The sequence below is a fragment of the Morus notabilis genome, unplaced genomic scaffold (genome assembly GCF_000414095.1).
Source record: "Morus notabilis unplaced genomic scaffold, ASM41409v2 Scaffold75, whole genome shotgun sequence".
NCBI lineage: Eukaryota > Viridiplantae > Streptophyta > Magnoliopsida > Rosales > Moraceae > Morus > Morus notabilis.
In genome coordinates, this window is record NW_010361425.1 from 916619 (window position 1) to 932456 (window position 15838).

General features: G+C 33.5%; 3 protein-coding genes across 3 annotated transcripts; 1 reads left to right on the forward strand and 2 right to left on the reverse strand.

Annotated features, from left to right (window-relative positions):
- Positions 1–928: 928 nt before the first annotated feature.
- Positions 929–4899, forward strand: LOC21406662. The gene is made up of 5 exons (XM_010099466.2): positions 929–1010; positions 1182–1364; positions 2800–3359; positions 3463–3800; positions 3922–4899. Exons 1-5 carry the CDS (start codon positions 959–961, stop codon positions 4538–4540), a joined length of 1752 nt encoding a protein of 583 aa, XP_010097768.1. The 5' UTR covers positions 929–958; the 3' UTR covers positions 4541–4899.
- A 317-nt stretch (positions 4900–5216) lies between these two features.
- On the reverse strand, positions 5217–8763 carry LOC21406663 (alkylated DNA repair protein ALKBH8 homolog). Its single transcript, XM_010099467.2, has 7 exons — positions 8512–8763; positions 7579–7901; positions 7387–7488; positions 7204–7290; positions 6650–6778; positions 5678–6037; positions 5217–5400 (listed from the first exon to the last, which is right to left on the reverse strand). Exons 1-7 carry the CDS (start codon positions 8564–8566, stop codon positions 5332–5334), a joined length of 1125 nt encoding a protein of 374 aa, XP_010097769.2. The 5' UTR covers positions 8567–8763; the 3' UTR covers positions 5217–5331.
- Positions 8764–13086: 4323 nt separating this feature from the next.
- LOC21406665 (peroxidase 12) lies at positions 13087–15838 on the reverse strand. Its single transcript, XM_010099469.2, has 3 exons — positions 15542–15838; positions 14907–15101; positions 13087–13768 (listed from the first exon to the last, which is right to left on the reverse strand). Exons 1-3 carry the CDS (start codon positions 15785–15787, stop codon positions 13154–13156), a joined length of 1056 nt encoding a protein of 351 aa, XP_010097771.1. The 5' UTR covers positions 15788–15838; the 3' UTR covers positions 13087–13153.

Here is a 15838-nt window from a genome sequence, read left to right on the forward strand (position 1 = left end):
AATGGAAACCATCACTAATAAAATAATAAGTCTTATTATGTTGGATCGTATTTATTTACTTAATTTAAACTCATTTTGTGTGAATAGTGGAATTTTTACCGATAAGTACTTACCCTTTGTAATAATTACTATTAATATTAAAAAAAAGACTGTAGGAGTTAATTTTGTCCCCATGTTTATCGCTTCTCAATCATCACGTCAAACGGAATTTTTTTCATTTAATTTCTATATAATTTGTTATCGATGTGTACCTGGACGATGAGAAAAGATGAACATACCAACGAAAATAAATATTTATAAATGAAAAATAAATCTCAATGGTTTTTTAGTCATCAATTCTGTCAATTAATCCGTACTCATTATCCATATATATTAATCATTCTACTACATCTTCTTTGTTTATAAGAATATTACGAATATTATATATTCAGCGTGATTATGACTAGGAGAATGGAACTTGTCAACCTTCAAAAAAAAAAAAAAAAAATATATATATATATATATATATGTTTTAGAATGACTTAAAAAACATTTCTACTTGACTAAAAAAGTTATTCTCAATTCTCATAGAAAGAAATCACGATAGCAACCTTAGTCCAAATTACTAATGACGTTAGATCTTTGAGGTTTTCTCCCGCTTGTCTCGTAAGCGCCCGTGTTACAGTACATGCAAGGAAAAAAAATATGAGTATAATTCTTTATGTCATTTTCTGTAGTTATTATTTTACATAAATTCAACCATCACATTTTATATTTAAATAATATATTATTTTTTTAATAATTAAATAGTGATATATTATATTAATAAAATCTACGTAGCGAGTAAGAAAGAAAATGACGGAAAGATACATTTCTAACAAATTTATTTATTGCTTCCCTACATATAGTAGGTTAAGTGTTGCATTGCGAGCAGGAAAGTTGAGCAAATTCGATTAAGTGCATCATTTTTCTTGGCAAAATGGGCTTCAATGATGATAAGCACATTTTTAATCCCGAAGATGTTTCTGCAGGTTTATATTTACGTCGTTTCTCGATTGATATAACGAGCATGCGTTTTAAGTTTTCATTCATCTTAAGCACTCAATAATTTGATTCTAATTGCGGTGTGTTTTATGTTTATATACATATACATATACATATACATATATATATATATATATATATATATATATATATAACAGAGTTGACATGCATCAACAAGCCTGACGCAACAGTTGGAGAAATCAAAATCAAGATGTCGTTGGAGCTGGGATTTGAAGTACCCTTCAATATCAACTCAAGCAAAATGCCCTTCAATATCAACTCAACCAAAATGACCTTCAACGACGATGAGCCGATTCTTGCACACGAAGTTGTCTCTGCAGGTTTACATATCGTGTTTTCCATTGATATGACTAGCACTTTGCGACTTCATATTCAATTTAAGCACTCAAAAACCCGATTCCAAGTGTTCTTACCTAAATATGTATCTATATCAAATCAATATTTCTATTTCTATACTACATTTACTACATGTAAATGAGTTTGGCACGGGTAATCAACGAAACGTTTTCCTCATTTGTTCCCCTTTTTCAGCTAATTTTGTCTTCTTCTCATTCTTTTTTTTTTTCCCCTTCTTCCCTTTTCCTCAATAAATTTTTTTTTTTTCGAGAATAGATTTTTAGGTAGAATTTCGTTCGAAGTAGGTATTTCGCCGTTTGGTTCCATTTTTTTTTTTTTTTTTTTTTATCTTCCTGCTTTTCTATTACTTCTCCTTGCCTTTTTTCTTTATAAATTCTTTTTTAATGGTATAATCTTATATCTTCATTCTGAAAGATATATTGTCAAAATACTTTTTTCGTTTTAATTTATCCTTATTACATAATAATTGGTTTTTCATATGTGTGATTACTTAAATATTCTATTAAATGCTATTTTATCAAACGTTGCCTTCGACTTTCATTTTAGTTTCTTTTCTATTCGGTTTTTCTATATTTAACATTTTTTCCCCTTCCTTTTGTTTTATTTCCACCTAAAATTTTGTACCTTTTATTTTGAGACATGTTCACCAAAGTACTTGTTTATTCTAGTTTGTTTCTATCACCTAATTTGTATTTTGCTTATTTCTTTTTTTTTTTTTTTCATTTTGTGTTTTTTCTTTCCATTTATATCTATTAAAATAATTTATCTAAAAAATATCCTTACTTAAATAGGAATGACGATTTTTTTACTGTTGGATAGTTTCGACCAAAACGATATGTGTTTTGATAGATTAATTTTTTTCTTTCTTTTTTCCGATGGCTTATTGAAATAGCTTTTTTAATTTGTCCCTGTCAATACATTTTTTCTTAAAAAATATCCCTATTTATATATAAATTATTTTTCTATACATTTTAAGCTATTATCTCAATATCCCTATTTATATATTTTTTCCCGATTACTAGTAATGTGAACACACGTAGTTTAAAACTGTTAAAAAGTTTTTATGTTTTGTTGAGAGCAATATCAAAGTTTCAACTTCTGATAAGCTCGAGAACTGTTTTTGTGCTAATTTTGAATTATTAGCGACGAAGTGAGTCAAACTCTATTTTTCGGCTATCAAAATTTGAGATTAGTCATTGTTTTTAAGGATTTCAAGCGCACAGCGCGCATTCTAACTAGTGTAAGTGTGCGCGTGTGTTTGTTTGTTTTTTTTTTTGTTTTTTTTTTTTTTTTTCTTTCTGGAGTATGTGTGTGTGTGTGTTGATTGTAGGTGTTAAGCTTATATATACTTGAATCAATATTTTGTTGAATAATGTTTGCATATTATACATATTTCAGAGAGGAAACCTGCAGCAGTCAAGGCGGGAAAGACGCAGATGAGAATGTTCAACAAGAAGGAGGCACCACTTGAAGCAACCGAATTGAGGGTGTTGTTGGAGCTGACAGAGTCAGGAAAGAACGAAGACAGAGACAGACCAGGAGTGGATATTGTGGCTGCCATAGATGTGAGTGGAAGCATGGACAAGGAAGGCAAGTCAGAAAAATTGAAAAATGCATTGCAATTTCTCATCAAGAAACTTAGCCCCATTGATCGTTTGTCGGTTGTCACATTCGCTGACAACTCCAAGAGGTTGTTCCCGTTGCGCCAGATAACTGAAGGCTCCCAACAAGATATTGAAAAGCAGGTTAAAGATTTAGTTGCCAACGGTAACACAAACATCGCCGATGGGCTGAAAACGGCGTTAAGAGTACTGAATGACCGCCGTGTTAAAGATGGCCGTGTCGGTGCCATCTTGCTTATGTCTGGCGGTGCCGAAAACAGGGGTAAGGCTGCCGAGGTTGACGTTGGAAACGTGCCTGTACACACATTCAATTTTAGCGCGGAATGTGAACCAAGCGTATGTCCCTTAAGTAATACTTGTTAAAGCAAAAGCTGTATGAATAACTTTACCAATTAATTCATGAGTACGTCCTAAATCATTCAATCGAAATGTAATATAGGTGGTACAAGAGATTGCAAAGAAAAGCAATGGAGGCACATTCTCAGATGTTCTAAACCATAGCAACTTGAGCGCCGCATTTTCCCAATGTTTGGCTGGTCTTCTCGGCGTGGTTGTTCAGGACGTAAAGCTGACCGTCAAACAATTCGATGGAGATTCGAAAATCGAGAATGTATATGCGGGAGACTATCCACAATCCGGTAACAAGGACTCTTCTGTAACTATATCTTTAGGCAATCTCTACAAAAAAGAGGTACGCAAGGTCATTGTGGATCTTATTCTTCCAAAAGTTGATAGTCAGACGAGCCCGGATGTTATCAGAGTAAGTTACACATACAGGTGAGTGGGTGGTACCAAATAAATTAGTCCCAGCAAGCATTTACATTCTTATTATTTTTATTTTTATTATATATTATATATTATGATCTGGTATATATGTATATAATGGATGCGAATGCAGTGATGTGGAGGAGAAACGGCTGTATGAAGCAAATCCAATAAAAGCTACCGTAACCCGCATCGACACCCCCCCAAGGAAAGAAAAAGAGAGGGAGGAGTTGACTAGTGAGGAGAACCGTGTCAAGAGCGCAAATATGGTGAACGACGGCAAGGAAGCCACCTACAAGATGGTTGAAACCAAAAACTTGGCTAACCCGTTGCCAATTGAGATAGTGAAATTTGCGATGCAACTGCTCTTCAAGCGTTTCGCTGATCTCCAATCGGCTGGGAGTAGTTTAAGATTTGACATGATCAACAGAAAACAAGTTGGGCGTGATCCTTTTGTGCTATCTAATTTGGAGACTAGTTCTAACGCTCGCAAGCGTTTCGCTGTAACAAACATATGGACGCATACCTCAAGCAAGCCAAGGCATTGGACAAATGCGATGCCACCAAGCCACAGCCTTTGGTGGAGTCGTCAAGCAAGAAACTGTTGCCGATTGCCTTGGTCCCGGGTGGTCCCGTCACTAGCGTTCATCGCTTATACTACATTCAGATCACCCTACATGAATCACGAGGCTCTCAAATCCAAAGGCAACATAATCACTAGTAGCCGTTCAATGCTGCAATGCGTGATTTAATTTTAATTTGCAATATTTTACTTTTGCACTAATTGAATAAACAAATCAAGCCGCCGTATGTCTATCTGTTACTATATATATATATATATGTATATATATATATATATAGATAGATCGGCAAGCATGCATGTATGTTTGCATGGCTGCGTTGCATTGTATTTTTATTTGTTATGTCTGCATGGCTGCGTTGCATTGTATGGTTTCGTGCTTTTTTTTTTTTTTTGAATTATATTCAGATTTCAATTTCAATCGGACAACAACCGGTGTGATAAATTCCTCCCTTTAAAACCATACTTGCGAGTTTCCGATCTCACACGGCTTAGCAGTCAAGTTTTCAAATTCTTTTGGTGCCTTTTTCTAATCTACCCAATAGGAATTGATTCAGAAATTATAAACCCTAGTGAATCATTTTTTGTTCGTTCACTTGACGGCATCAACTAATGTGGGAGGCTTAGTATTAGAAACCCACAGTTAAAAGCCGTACTAAAAAAAGTCTGATCCCGAGCGATGATGAGGGGAGAACGTCAAGGTGCGAATCGGCAGTTTATTTCGAGACCAGTAGAAGAACTAGCAACAAATGCACACTTCGCTGGCTCCGCACCTTTAGCTAAATACCCCCATTGTGAGTATATTATAATAAATGCTAGATTGTACTTTTACATATATGGATAGCCTATTCAAATTACCATATATATCGCAACAACATATAACGGAAAACAAGAAAAATAAGAAAAATCTGTCTAGGACCTTCAAACAAAAAATTATAGGGTAATCTTCAGAAGTACGAAAACTCACCCCTTTTTCTGCCTCTGAGAATCACAATACTCGGGAAAGCTACATTTGCAAGGTGTTGTTCGAACCTGAAAAACATAAAGATAGTTTGATTTTTAAAAGTACCGACCTTGTCAAATAGAAGATAACTACAGCAGCTACATAATTGACTGCGTAGAGAAATAATAAAGGTCAGGCATGAATTTACTACAGATAATCAGCAAAGAGGGATAGTAGAGCAACATTTTTCAGAGTACAAGTTTTTCCTTCAAAATCATCTATCATATCACATATTTGTTGACAAATGATATAAGAGTAACGCTAGATCAACAGGAAAACAAGCAGCGAAGAACTTAAAAACCAGACCTTACGAAACGTGAAAGACACTCTCCTTGATCCTCTTCTGATCACAGTGTCGTTCACCATATCAATCTTATGGTGTGGTATGTAGTGATTCCATGCGTTGCGTGCCTCTCCAGATAACAATAGTATAGATCGCGGAGGAAGATGGATCGCCTTTCTAAGGAAATTGGAGTTGTTTACAGGATTTTCTGTTGTCGTATCAGTACTAAGTGTAGCTTTAGTATGCCGCCAATCACCATCAATGTATCTCCTGAACTCCATGATGCAAGGTCCTGCTAGTGAAAGGCTGAAAATTAACCCCTCAAAAGCAGAATGGGTATCTATATGTGGGGACAAACCCACACCAGGTGGATACTCGTTAACCTGTAAGATAGAAACAATCACCGCTTCTTAAAGCATAACCTAGCAGTAATTCAACACTAACACATACAGCTTTTCTCTCCTTCATAGTTAAAAACAGCAAAGGAACATTATTTTAAGGTTAATTTCACAAATGACATATGAGGTTTACACTCAATCCAACTTTGTTCTCTAACTTTTAAATGTCTCACAGATGGTTCCTGCGATTTTATTTTGTTTCAGTTGCGGTTCTTCCAATAACTAGGTGTTAAAATTTGTTGGAATGTGTTGAAATTAGGGACCAAAACTAGAAACAACTAATTTGAAACCATCTTTTGTTTTTTTTTTTTTCTTTTGTATTGTTTTAGTCCCAAAACTTTATATGTTTTTAATTTTAGTCCCTAATTTTCGCATATTCCGTCAAATATTTACACCAAGTTAACAGAATGACCGATACTGAAACAAAATAAAACCTCAAGGACTAACAATGAGACATTTGAAATGTCAGGAAATAAAATGGGATCGACTGTAAACCTCAAGGATCATTCGTGAGATTAACCCTTATTTTAAAGATAGGTTTTTTGCTGGGGCGGAACATATAATCTAAAAAAACAAAAGAAAAACATAACTTCATACCGTCAATTGGTCCAACGCTACATCTGCAGTTATTTTATAAAGCTTTTTGAACATGGACATTTTCTCCAGTACAGGAGAAACAAATGAGGGAAGTTCACCTAACTGCTGTTTTGAATCGACATTCCTTGTCTGTTACAAACAGATTGAACAATTCAAAAGAGGAAGAAGATACCAAAATGCTTGAAAATTTCAAAATGGAGAATTCATGTAAGGTAAAGCAGAGGCTGAGAAATAATAATTAAATGCAAAGAACAAGACACCATTTTAGATTAGGAGAAATAGAAGAGGCAAAAATTGTTTCTTTCCGCATTTTAGACATAATTAAACAGCGGTCAGAAATCTCATTGTCCCAGTTTCCTCCTTGCTGGAACATTTTATACGAGAAATATGGGTACTCCGTACTCCCAAAACTTTCTTTTTGGCTCAGTGACTGATATTGTGTTTCCAAACATACATTAACTTGTTATTTACTATTAATACTTTTCTAAGAACAGAATAGTAAAATTGATAAAGAGGTTAGTTTTAAGATTGGATAGAGACTAATATTTCCTCACCTGATAGCAAAATTCATAACCATAATGTTGGACCCTTCTTTTCGCGAGATGTTTCCAAGGTCTTTCATCAACCGCTGCAAGCAACTCCTAACAAGTCCAAAAGTAAGAATGACATCTACATACATACATTATGCGTGTGAATGAAATTTTGGCAGAAGAGAAATGACAAAGAGACCTATGGACCTGCTCTTCTTGAAGGCTGACAAAATCATGCACCAAGTAAAGCCCAGGAATGTTCAACTCCAAAGCGTTCAAAGACACCGGAACAACATTATTCGGCTCTCTCTAGAAGCACAGGGACATTCTTTCTTTAATAACATAAACAAGGATGAAAATGTGATTAATATTTTTACAAGGGGTGACTCTGAGTACCACCTGGAGAGGAGGTTGAACAAGGGAATAACGAATGTGCAAAGTGCGGCCATGGAGGTTGGGACAAGGGCGAGCGTTGAGTGCTTGGAAAGCGGCTTGAGCGGAGGAGTGATGGGAAAAGCAAACAACAACACGGACGCCAGAGTCGTCGGCTGTATAGACACCCTCGACATCTCCAAATGCACCAAACACCTCTTTGATGTCTGCAAACGAAACTCCTACTGCCGGCCCACAGTTGGCAACATACAGATTCCTGCTAACCTCGCCCTTTGCCGGCCTGAATCTCGCTGGTGGTGGAGGTGGTGTTGGTGAACCCGCCATCAGTCCTAATGTACTATTTCAATATTAACGTTCCAAACTCTCAAACTTCAATTATTGGACTTGATGTTACTAAAGTAAATGACACTAAATTCCTTTGACAAAAATCACAGAAATACTTTTTAAACAACGAATTCAGGTCATTACATAATCTTGAAACACAAAAGTTGAATGAAAAAAGCATATAAAAATACATCAAATGACATCCTCGAAAACTTTAGATTTATTTAGATTAAATTGCAAGGATTACATCGATTGTGTATGAATGACACCAGATATACAATTCTTTCTGCCAATAGTTTCTATCACCAGAAGTTTATAATTTTTCAACTATAACGCAACACATACGAAAACCCAAAAAATAAAAATAAAAAATAAAAAATAAAAAATAAAAATAAAATCTTCCAATCCCCTAAACGAAAATGAATGACTTCAAGCGTCAAAAACCATTGTCTACAAACCCAACAAAATTCGATCATGCAATTAACAAAACTAAACCCAAAAGGATGCCTTTTTTTCTTAGAAAGCGATCGGGAGAAAAAAAGAAATAAAAAGACAACAAAGAAAGAGGCATGGAAATGCATGAACAGGGAATGAATACGATCTAAGCAGATGAACCCCGTCGGCCTCCGCCGCGTGAAACCCAGACCTCGCCGGCCTTCGTCGCCAGCATCAAATGGCCAACCCACCGGCCATCAACGTCCCACGACCAGCCCAGCCTCGTCACGCAGCCCAGCCGCCTTGGCGAAACCCAGGACCTCGTCGCGTCGGCCTCCGTCGCGAAACCCAGGACCTCGTCGCGTCGGCCTACGTCACGAAACCCAGGACCTCACCGTCTCGAGGACGAGAGATACAAATTTTTTATTAATTTTAAAATGATTAGTTTAACGATGGATTTCTGTAAAGGAATTTAATGGTGGATTTGGTTTAATAATGGTTTTTAAAAAAATAAATTTAATGATGGATTAGGTTTAAGTTTTTTTTAAAGAATTTTTTTAAAAGAAATTTAATGAAATTTTGTGATGGATTAGGTTTAATGATGGATTTTTTTTTTTAAGAAATATTATGATGGATTAAATTTATGTAGAAAATGTATGGATTTATGTATTAAATCTAATCTGAATGTATATAGTTACTGAGATTAAAAATTAAGGCATCGTTCATTTCACCGATTTGAGTTTTCAGTTCTAGTTTTCTACAGTAAAAAGTTCTCAGAAAATATTACATCTAATTTTTTTTTGCTACAGTGAAAAATTCTCATAAAATGTCACATCTCAGTTAAAATTGAAAACTCGAATCCGCGAAGTGTAAGAGCTTAATGTATATTTTCTAAACATACCTAAAACATAAGGTATAAAAATGTAAGAGCTTGTTCTTTTATAATAAAACTCAAAAAAAAAAATTGAACTCAAGTTATAATTTTTTTTTTAAGTTCATGTTCGTTTGTAAAATTTGAGTTTGAACTTGAGTCTGAGGCTAAAATCTGAGTTTAAGTTTCTCCTTCAACTCAAGTTCTGAAACTCAAACTCAAGTTGATAAACATTATTTTTGTTATTCTTAAAAACATCATAACTTTTTCATTTTAATTCCGATTGAGATGATTTTTTTTTCTATACGTTCACAACAAAGAGAACAAGTTAACTCGAGTTTAACTAAAACTCAAGTTTAACTTGAGTTTTAGCTTGAGTTTTAGGTTAAAATCTGAGTATAAGTTTCTCCTTCAACTCAAGTTTTTAAACTCAAACTCAAGTTAATGAACATTATTTTTTTATTCTTAAAAATATCATAACTTTTTCATTTTAATTTTGATTGAGGTGATTTTTCATTTTATGTATTAAATCTAATCTGAATGTATATAGTTACTGAGATTAAAAACGAAATGTATATTTTCTAAACATACCTAAAACATAAGGTATAAAAATGTAAGAGCTTGTTCTTTTAGACTAAAACTCAAAAAAAGTTTAAACTCAAGTTATAACTTTTTTTAAGTTCATGTTCGTTTGTAAAATTTGAGTTTAACTCGAGTTTTAACTTGAGTTTAAGGCTAAAATATGAGCTAAGTTTCTCCTACAACTCAAGTTCTTAAGGCCCCGTTCATTTCGCTGATTCGAGTTTAGAATTCAAGTTTTTCTACAGTAAAAAGCTCTCACAAACAATCACATCTAACTTTTTTGCTACAGTAAAAAGCTCTCACATAAAGTCACATCTAAACTCGAATTAAAAACTCGAATCAGCGAACTAAACGGACTCTTAAGTTTCTCCTACAACTCAAGTTCTTAAACTCAAACTCAATTTTTTCTTTTAATCATCTATCATATCACATATTTGTTGACAAATGTTATAAAAGTAACGCTAGATCAACAGGAAAACAAGCAGCAAAGAACTTAAAAACCAGACCTTACGAAACGTGAAAGACACTCTCCTTGATCCTCTTCTGATCACAGTGTCGTTCACCATATCAATCTTATGGTGTGGTATGTGGTGATTCCATGCGTGGCGTGCCTCTCCAGATAACAATAGCATAGATCGTGGAGGAAGATGGATTGCCTTTCTAAGGAAATTTGAGTTGTTTACAGGATTTTCTGTTGTCATATCAGTACTAAGTGTAGCTTTAGTATGCCGCCAATCACCATCAATGTATCTCCTGAACTCCATGATGCAAGGTCCTGCTAGTGAAAGGCTGAAAATTAACCCCTCAAAAACAGAATGGTATCTATATGTGGGAAAGAAACAATCATAGAGCTTTTCTCATAGTTAAAAACAGCAAAGGAACATTATTTTAAGGTTAATTTCACAAATGGCCTATGAGGTTTAGACTCAATCCAACTTTAGTCTCTAACTTTTTAAATGTCCCACAGATAGTTTCTGAGGTTTTGTTTTGTTTCAGTTTTAGTGTTACCATTAACTAGGCGTTAAAATTTATTGAAATATGTGTAAATTAGAGACCAAAACTAGAAACCACTAATTTTAGTACTATTTGTGGAAATCATCTTTTGTTTTTTTTTTTTCTTTTGTATTTTTTTAGTTCGTAAATTATATGTTTCCAATTTTAGTCCATAATTTTCGCATATTTCGTCAAATATTTACACCAAGTTAAAAGAATAACCGAAACTAAAATAAAATAAAACCTCATGGACTAACTGTGAGACATTTAAAATGTCTAAAAATAAAGTGAGATCGAGTGTAAACTTCACAAACCATTTGTGGGATTAACCCTTATTTTAAAGATATGTTTTTTTGCTGGGGCGGAACATATAGTCTAAAGAACAACAGAAAAACATAACTTCATACCTTAAAAAACTAAAAAAAATAAAATCTTCCAATCCCTAAAAAGAGTAATGCGCTATAAGAACATAAAAAATGAGTAGTCAGAAATAAAATTGATTAAAGTTGATATGAAATTACAGAGAAACGAATATTTTGCGTCCTCAAAAGGGAAGCCGGTTGTATTAAAGATGTAGGGTTGTTCTGAGCTGAAATCGACAAAAATCTAATCAGTGTTTTTAAAAAAAAATAAATGATAGGCCTTTTTTCAGGGGAAATAGGCTTCTCACGGTTTTTTTTTTGGGCTGATGGCTTCTCATTGGTATTTGTGTTGAGGTGATTTGAACTTTGAAGAGAAGAAACGACACAAGTAATCCGCTATTACTCTCCACGATCTTACTTCTCCTACCTGTATGATTTTTAGCACATTTACCTTTTAAATTTATCATGATTTAGCAACTTACCTCTTACATTTTTAATTTTAAAATTAACCTCTAAACCTGTTTAACTATTGCGAAAGACTGTTACAAAATTGCATTTTCAGAAAACAGCTTATGTAAAAGTGTGAACTTGCTTAAGTGTGAAAATGTTTTAAGAAAAAGTGTTTTTTTTATGAATTCTAATGTTTTATTTAAGGGCAATTTTAGAAATTCAATTGCATGTAAATGTGAATTTACACCTAAATGCCCTATTTGTTTTTGTTCCCGTTAGGATGTGTTTGTTTCTGAAAAATTTTAGAAGTTATTTAACAATTTCAATATCAAGAACTAAAATCCTTAAAAAAATCAATGTTTGCAAATCATCTACAAAGCAAAAATTGTTCCAAGTATAAAATACACAATGCTCCTAATTTAGTGATTATGAAAATCCTTTATGTTATTTGATAAGAGGGAGGGATAGTTTAATAATAGTTAATTATTAATTACTATAATGTACATTTGTACAATTTATCAATAATTTTTCTAAAGGTCAAATAGTCTTCTAAAGATTAAAATTGATGGATTGCTAAAATCCATTTAATGGAATGATACAATTTGATGTAATAAGAGGGAGAATACATCCCTACTTTTCCTCTTCTTCCTTTCATCTGTCCAACAAAATAATTAATTAGGTCTTTTTTCCTCTCCATCTCACTCCAACGAAACATACTCAAAATATTTATTACCCTCACATATTAAAAAAGAAAAAAATGAAAAAAAAAGCTAAAAGATAAGCAAAACAAGCCACGAATTCAAATGTCACCATGTGTTTATGCAAATTAAAATGAAAAGAAAAAATGAAAAATTTACTTTTAAGAGTACATGAGACTGATCCTTTACCCCTTACTTTTGATAAATACCATTTTGTTAGTGTAATTATTTAATTAAAAAAGTTATGAATCAAGAGTAAAAGGTAAAAATTTTGACCTATGCACTTTTAAGAGGTATTTGTCAAGATTATTTACATGAAAAGCAAAACACATCGTTGGACTCACACTTCAACTATAAGCAAATGAATGGATCTTTCCACTCTACTAGCCCCAAAATAATGCGAGCAAGTTAAGTACGTGAACTTGTTTTACTCAATCCTTTTTTATCAATTCATTTAGATATTTACTTGACACCATGTATACCATGAATATTGCATCTTTCTGTTTAACCAGAACAATTTTGTGTTCAATAAAAAAAAAAAAGATGAAAACAGAGTTGCAATCGCAAATTCATAAACATAAACTTTCTATTATTATTCCAATAAAGGAAAAATACATACTTTATATAAAGGAAAAATACATACTTTATATAATAATCAAACAAAGAGTGTCATCTGATTAACAATACAAACACAAAGTTAAAGCATACACGTTAGAGACATGAGACATAATTAGATCATACACCCGTATAGATGTAGATATTGAAAAGAAGGTTTGCTCTCACAAACACAAAAGGAACGTTTTTTTTTTCTTTTTTGGCTTTTAACAAAAGGAACATATTTGAAACAAAGCCAAAACCTAAAGCCCTTAGAACGCCGACAAATTGTCCACATCCTCATATAGAGACGCCAAGTTATCCTTACTTGGATTCCTAGCAGAGCAATTGGCACGTATCTCACCTTGGCTGCCAGTCAAGACACTTAACTGGCCCATTTTGGTCATGGCGATGATGAATTTTTCAAAGAAGAGTGATTGGTTAACGGCGAAGTTGATGACAATGTCCTTGGTCTTACTGTAGCTGTACAAATCCTGATCAGATGTGAAGAGTCCTTGGCGGTTCATGAGGTTGACATAGTACTTGTTGTCAAAGGCATTAGGGCTTCGAATATCGAGCACAGTAGTGGCAACCGTGTTGTTCGTAGGGCAAATCGCCTTTAGGTTTTTGGCAAAAGTCTGGTCCATGACAGGGTCTTGGGTGGGATAGAGGCGGTTGTTAAAGGAGGAGCAATTGCTGAGGCCAATGGTGTGGCCGCCTGAAAGGGCAACCGCGTCGGTGGCATCTAGGTTTTTCGTTGCAAGAAAGGCGACGATAGTGCTAGCGTTGCTTGCTGATGAAGGAAGGTTGGCTATAGTTACTGCTCTTGTCGCAAATGTCAACCCGTCTCTTCTTCCTAATGGTACTGCATAGTCAGGACCATTTGACTGCATTACAATTATATTATATAAGTATAAACATGTTATCATATAACCGTGTGTGATTTAAATAAGATTTATTAAATATATTTCACGCCATAATATCAAGAAAATTACTAAATTAACCGATATGTCTAATTTTGTGTCATGATGTTTAGCATTAATCATGTGTCAATTATAAGAAGATTGTGCTTATTCGTCCACAAAAGAAATAGGGAAAATATCTTTCCAGAAAAATGCACATGCCCTAAATTATTGTCTAATATCAAAGTGGTTAATCTATGATTGGATCAAGCAATTCTATTTTTTGTCTGCGGTGTCAATTGACGACTATTTTTATTTCTTTATTAGTTACAGTTTATTACAGAATTCATCCCTATTTTGGGTGTGTGTGTGATGTACGGATTTAAGCTGCTAGGCAATTGATAATTATTATTGTTGGGTGATAGTGCTTGAAATTTATTTATTTTTTAAATATTGTTTGAAAAATTTTATATATTGGCAGTGTAAGTTTATGTTTAAGCAGTAATTCTTAAACAGAAATATATAGCATCACTCGTGATGTTGAGCAAAATTTATTGTTGAGAGTATTTGAGTCTAGATTTATATATCTCATTTTTTATTAATACTCTTTTACTAATATAGTTATTTGACTAAAAGAGTTATTAATTAAGAGTAATGGATAAAAATTTTAACCCATACACTTTTAGAATGTATTTATCTCATTTACCCTTATTTTTTACTTACCTAAATTTTCAGTTATTATCAGTTTCGGCATATGACAAACAAACTATAATCTATATCTACAAAAACAGAAAAAAGAAAATGAAAAAAAGAAGATGTTGAATATTTTACTAGCTAGCGTAAACTAATTCATTATCCACGAGCTATTCCAAAGTCTAGAATACAAAACACACATATTTATATAAACAGTGCCTCCGGCTTTATTTAAATATTTAACGGAATTAATTGGCTGGAAAGTGAAAGCCAGAACATTCCCTTTTGAAAAAAAATTAATTTATACTCTAAGGTGAAATTAATTTTTAATTTCTCGATCAGAGCTAACACAAAGAGACTGATCCTAAAGAGTCCCTACACGTAAAGCAAGAATTAAACAAAAAGATGAAAGTGTGTAAAAAAGTGTTACCAAGAAAACAGAATCACGCGCTGCAATAGCAGCGATATCAGAACAAGAGACTACTCGGCCGCACTGTTTATGAACTCTGGCACGTAAATCATTTATTATCTCAAAAGCCTTCGCTCTTAAACTCAGGTTCGGAGGCGCGTTCTTCTCACCCGGCCCACTCGCCGAGCCGTCCAACAACACAGACCCATCACAGCCCTGCACAAATAATATATTTTAGTATACTATTAATTAAGTAGTTTGTATATTTATTATTTATACAAATGAAATGATATGAGTTATGATCAATAACTTTATCCCCAGTACTCTCTTCAACGCTCTCATTAAAACTTCACCAATAAAAAATAAGTACATAATCTCTTCAACGCTCTCATTAAAACTTCACCAATAAAAAATAAATACATAAATAACAACTTATGAGTTGGTGCAAAAGTTGCCTAACATTATTCATCGAAAATAGAAATATCAAGATTTAGCAGTCAGAATAATCACTTTAATCAACATGATCAGTTTCCTTTAGTACTAATGTCATTGGTATATAGCTTTACTGTTAATTCAAAAGATTAATGTACTCAAAAAAGAATAAATTTAGTAGTAATAATTAGAAAAATAAGTAATGAATGTTTAGCATTATTTACCTGAACAAAGCAGTCATGGAAATGGAGACGAAGCAAGCCAGCAGCTTGGCCAATGTCCTTCTTAAAAACCTTCTTGAGTTTAGTTCTTATGATGGACTCAACACCGGGACAGCTCTTGTCATAGAAGCTCCAAGACAGTCCTTCTGCAAGAGGCACATCTGATGATTTATGTGCATAAACGACACAACTTACACAGATCATCATCATCACAACAACAACGTTAGAAGAATAATTATAAGTAGCCATAGTGCCTTTTGGTTTTGGTTTTGGTTTCTCTAAAGCAAATTTTCAATCTGT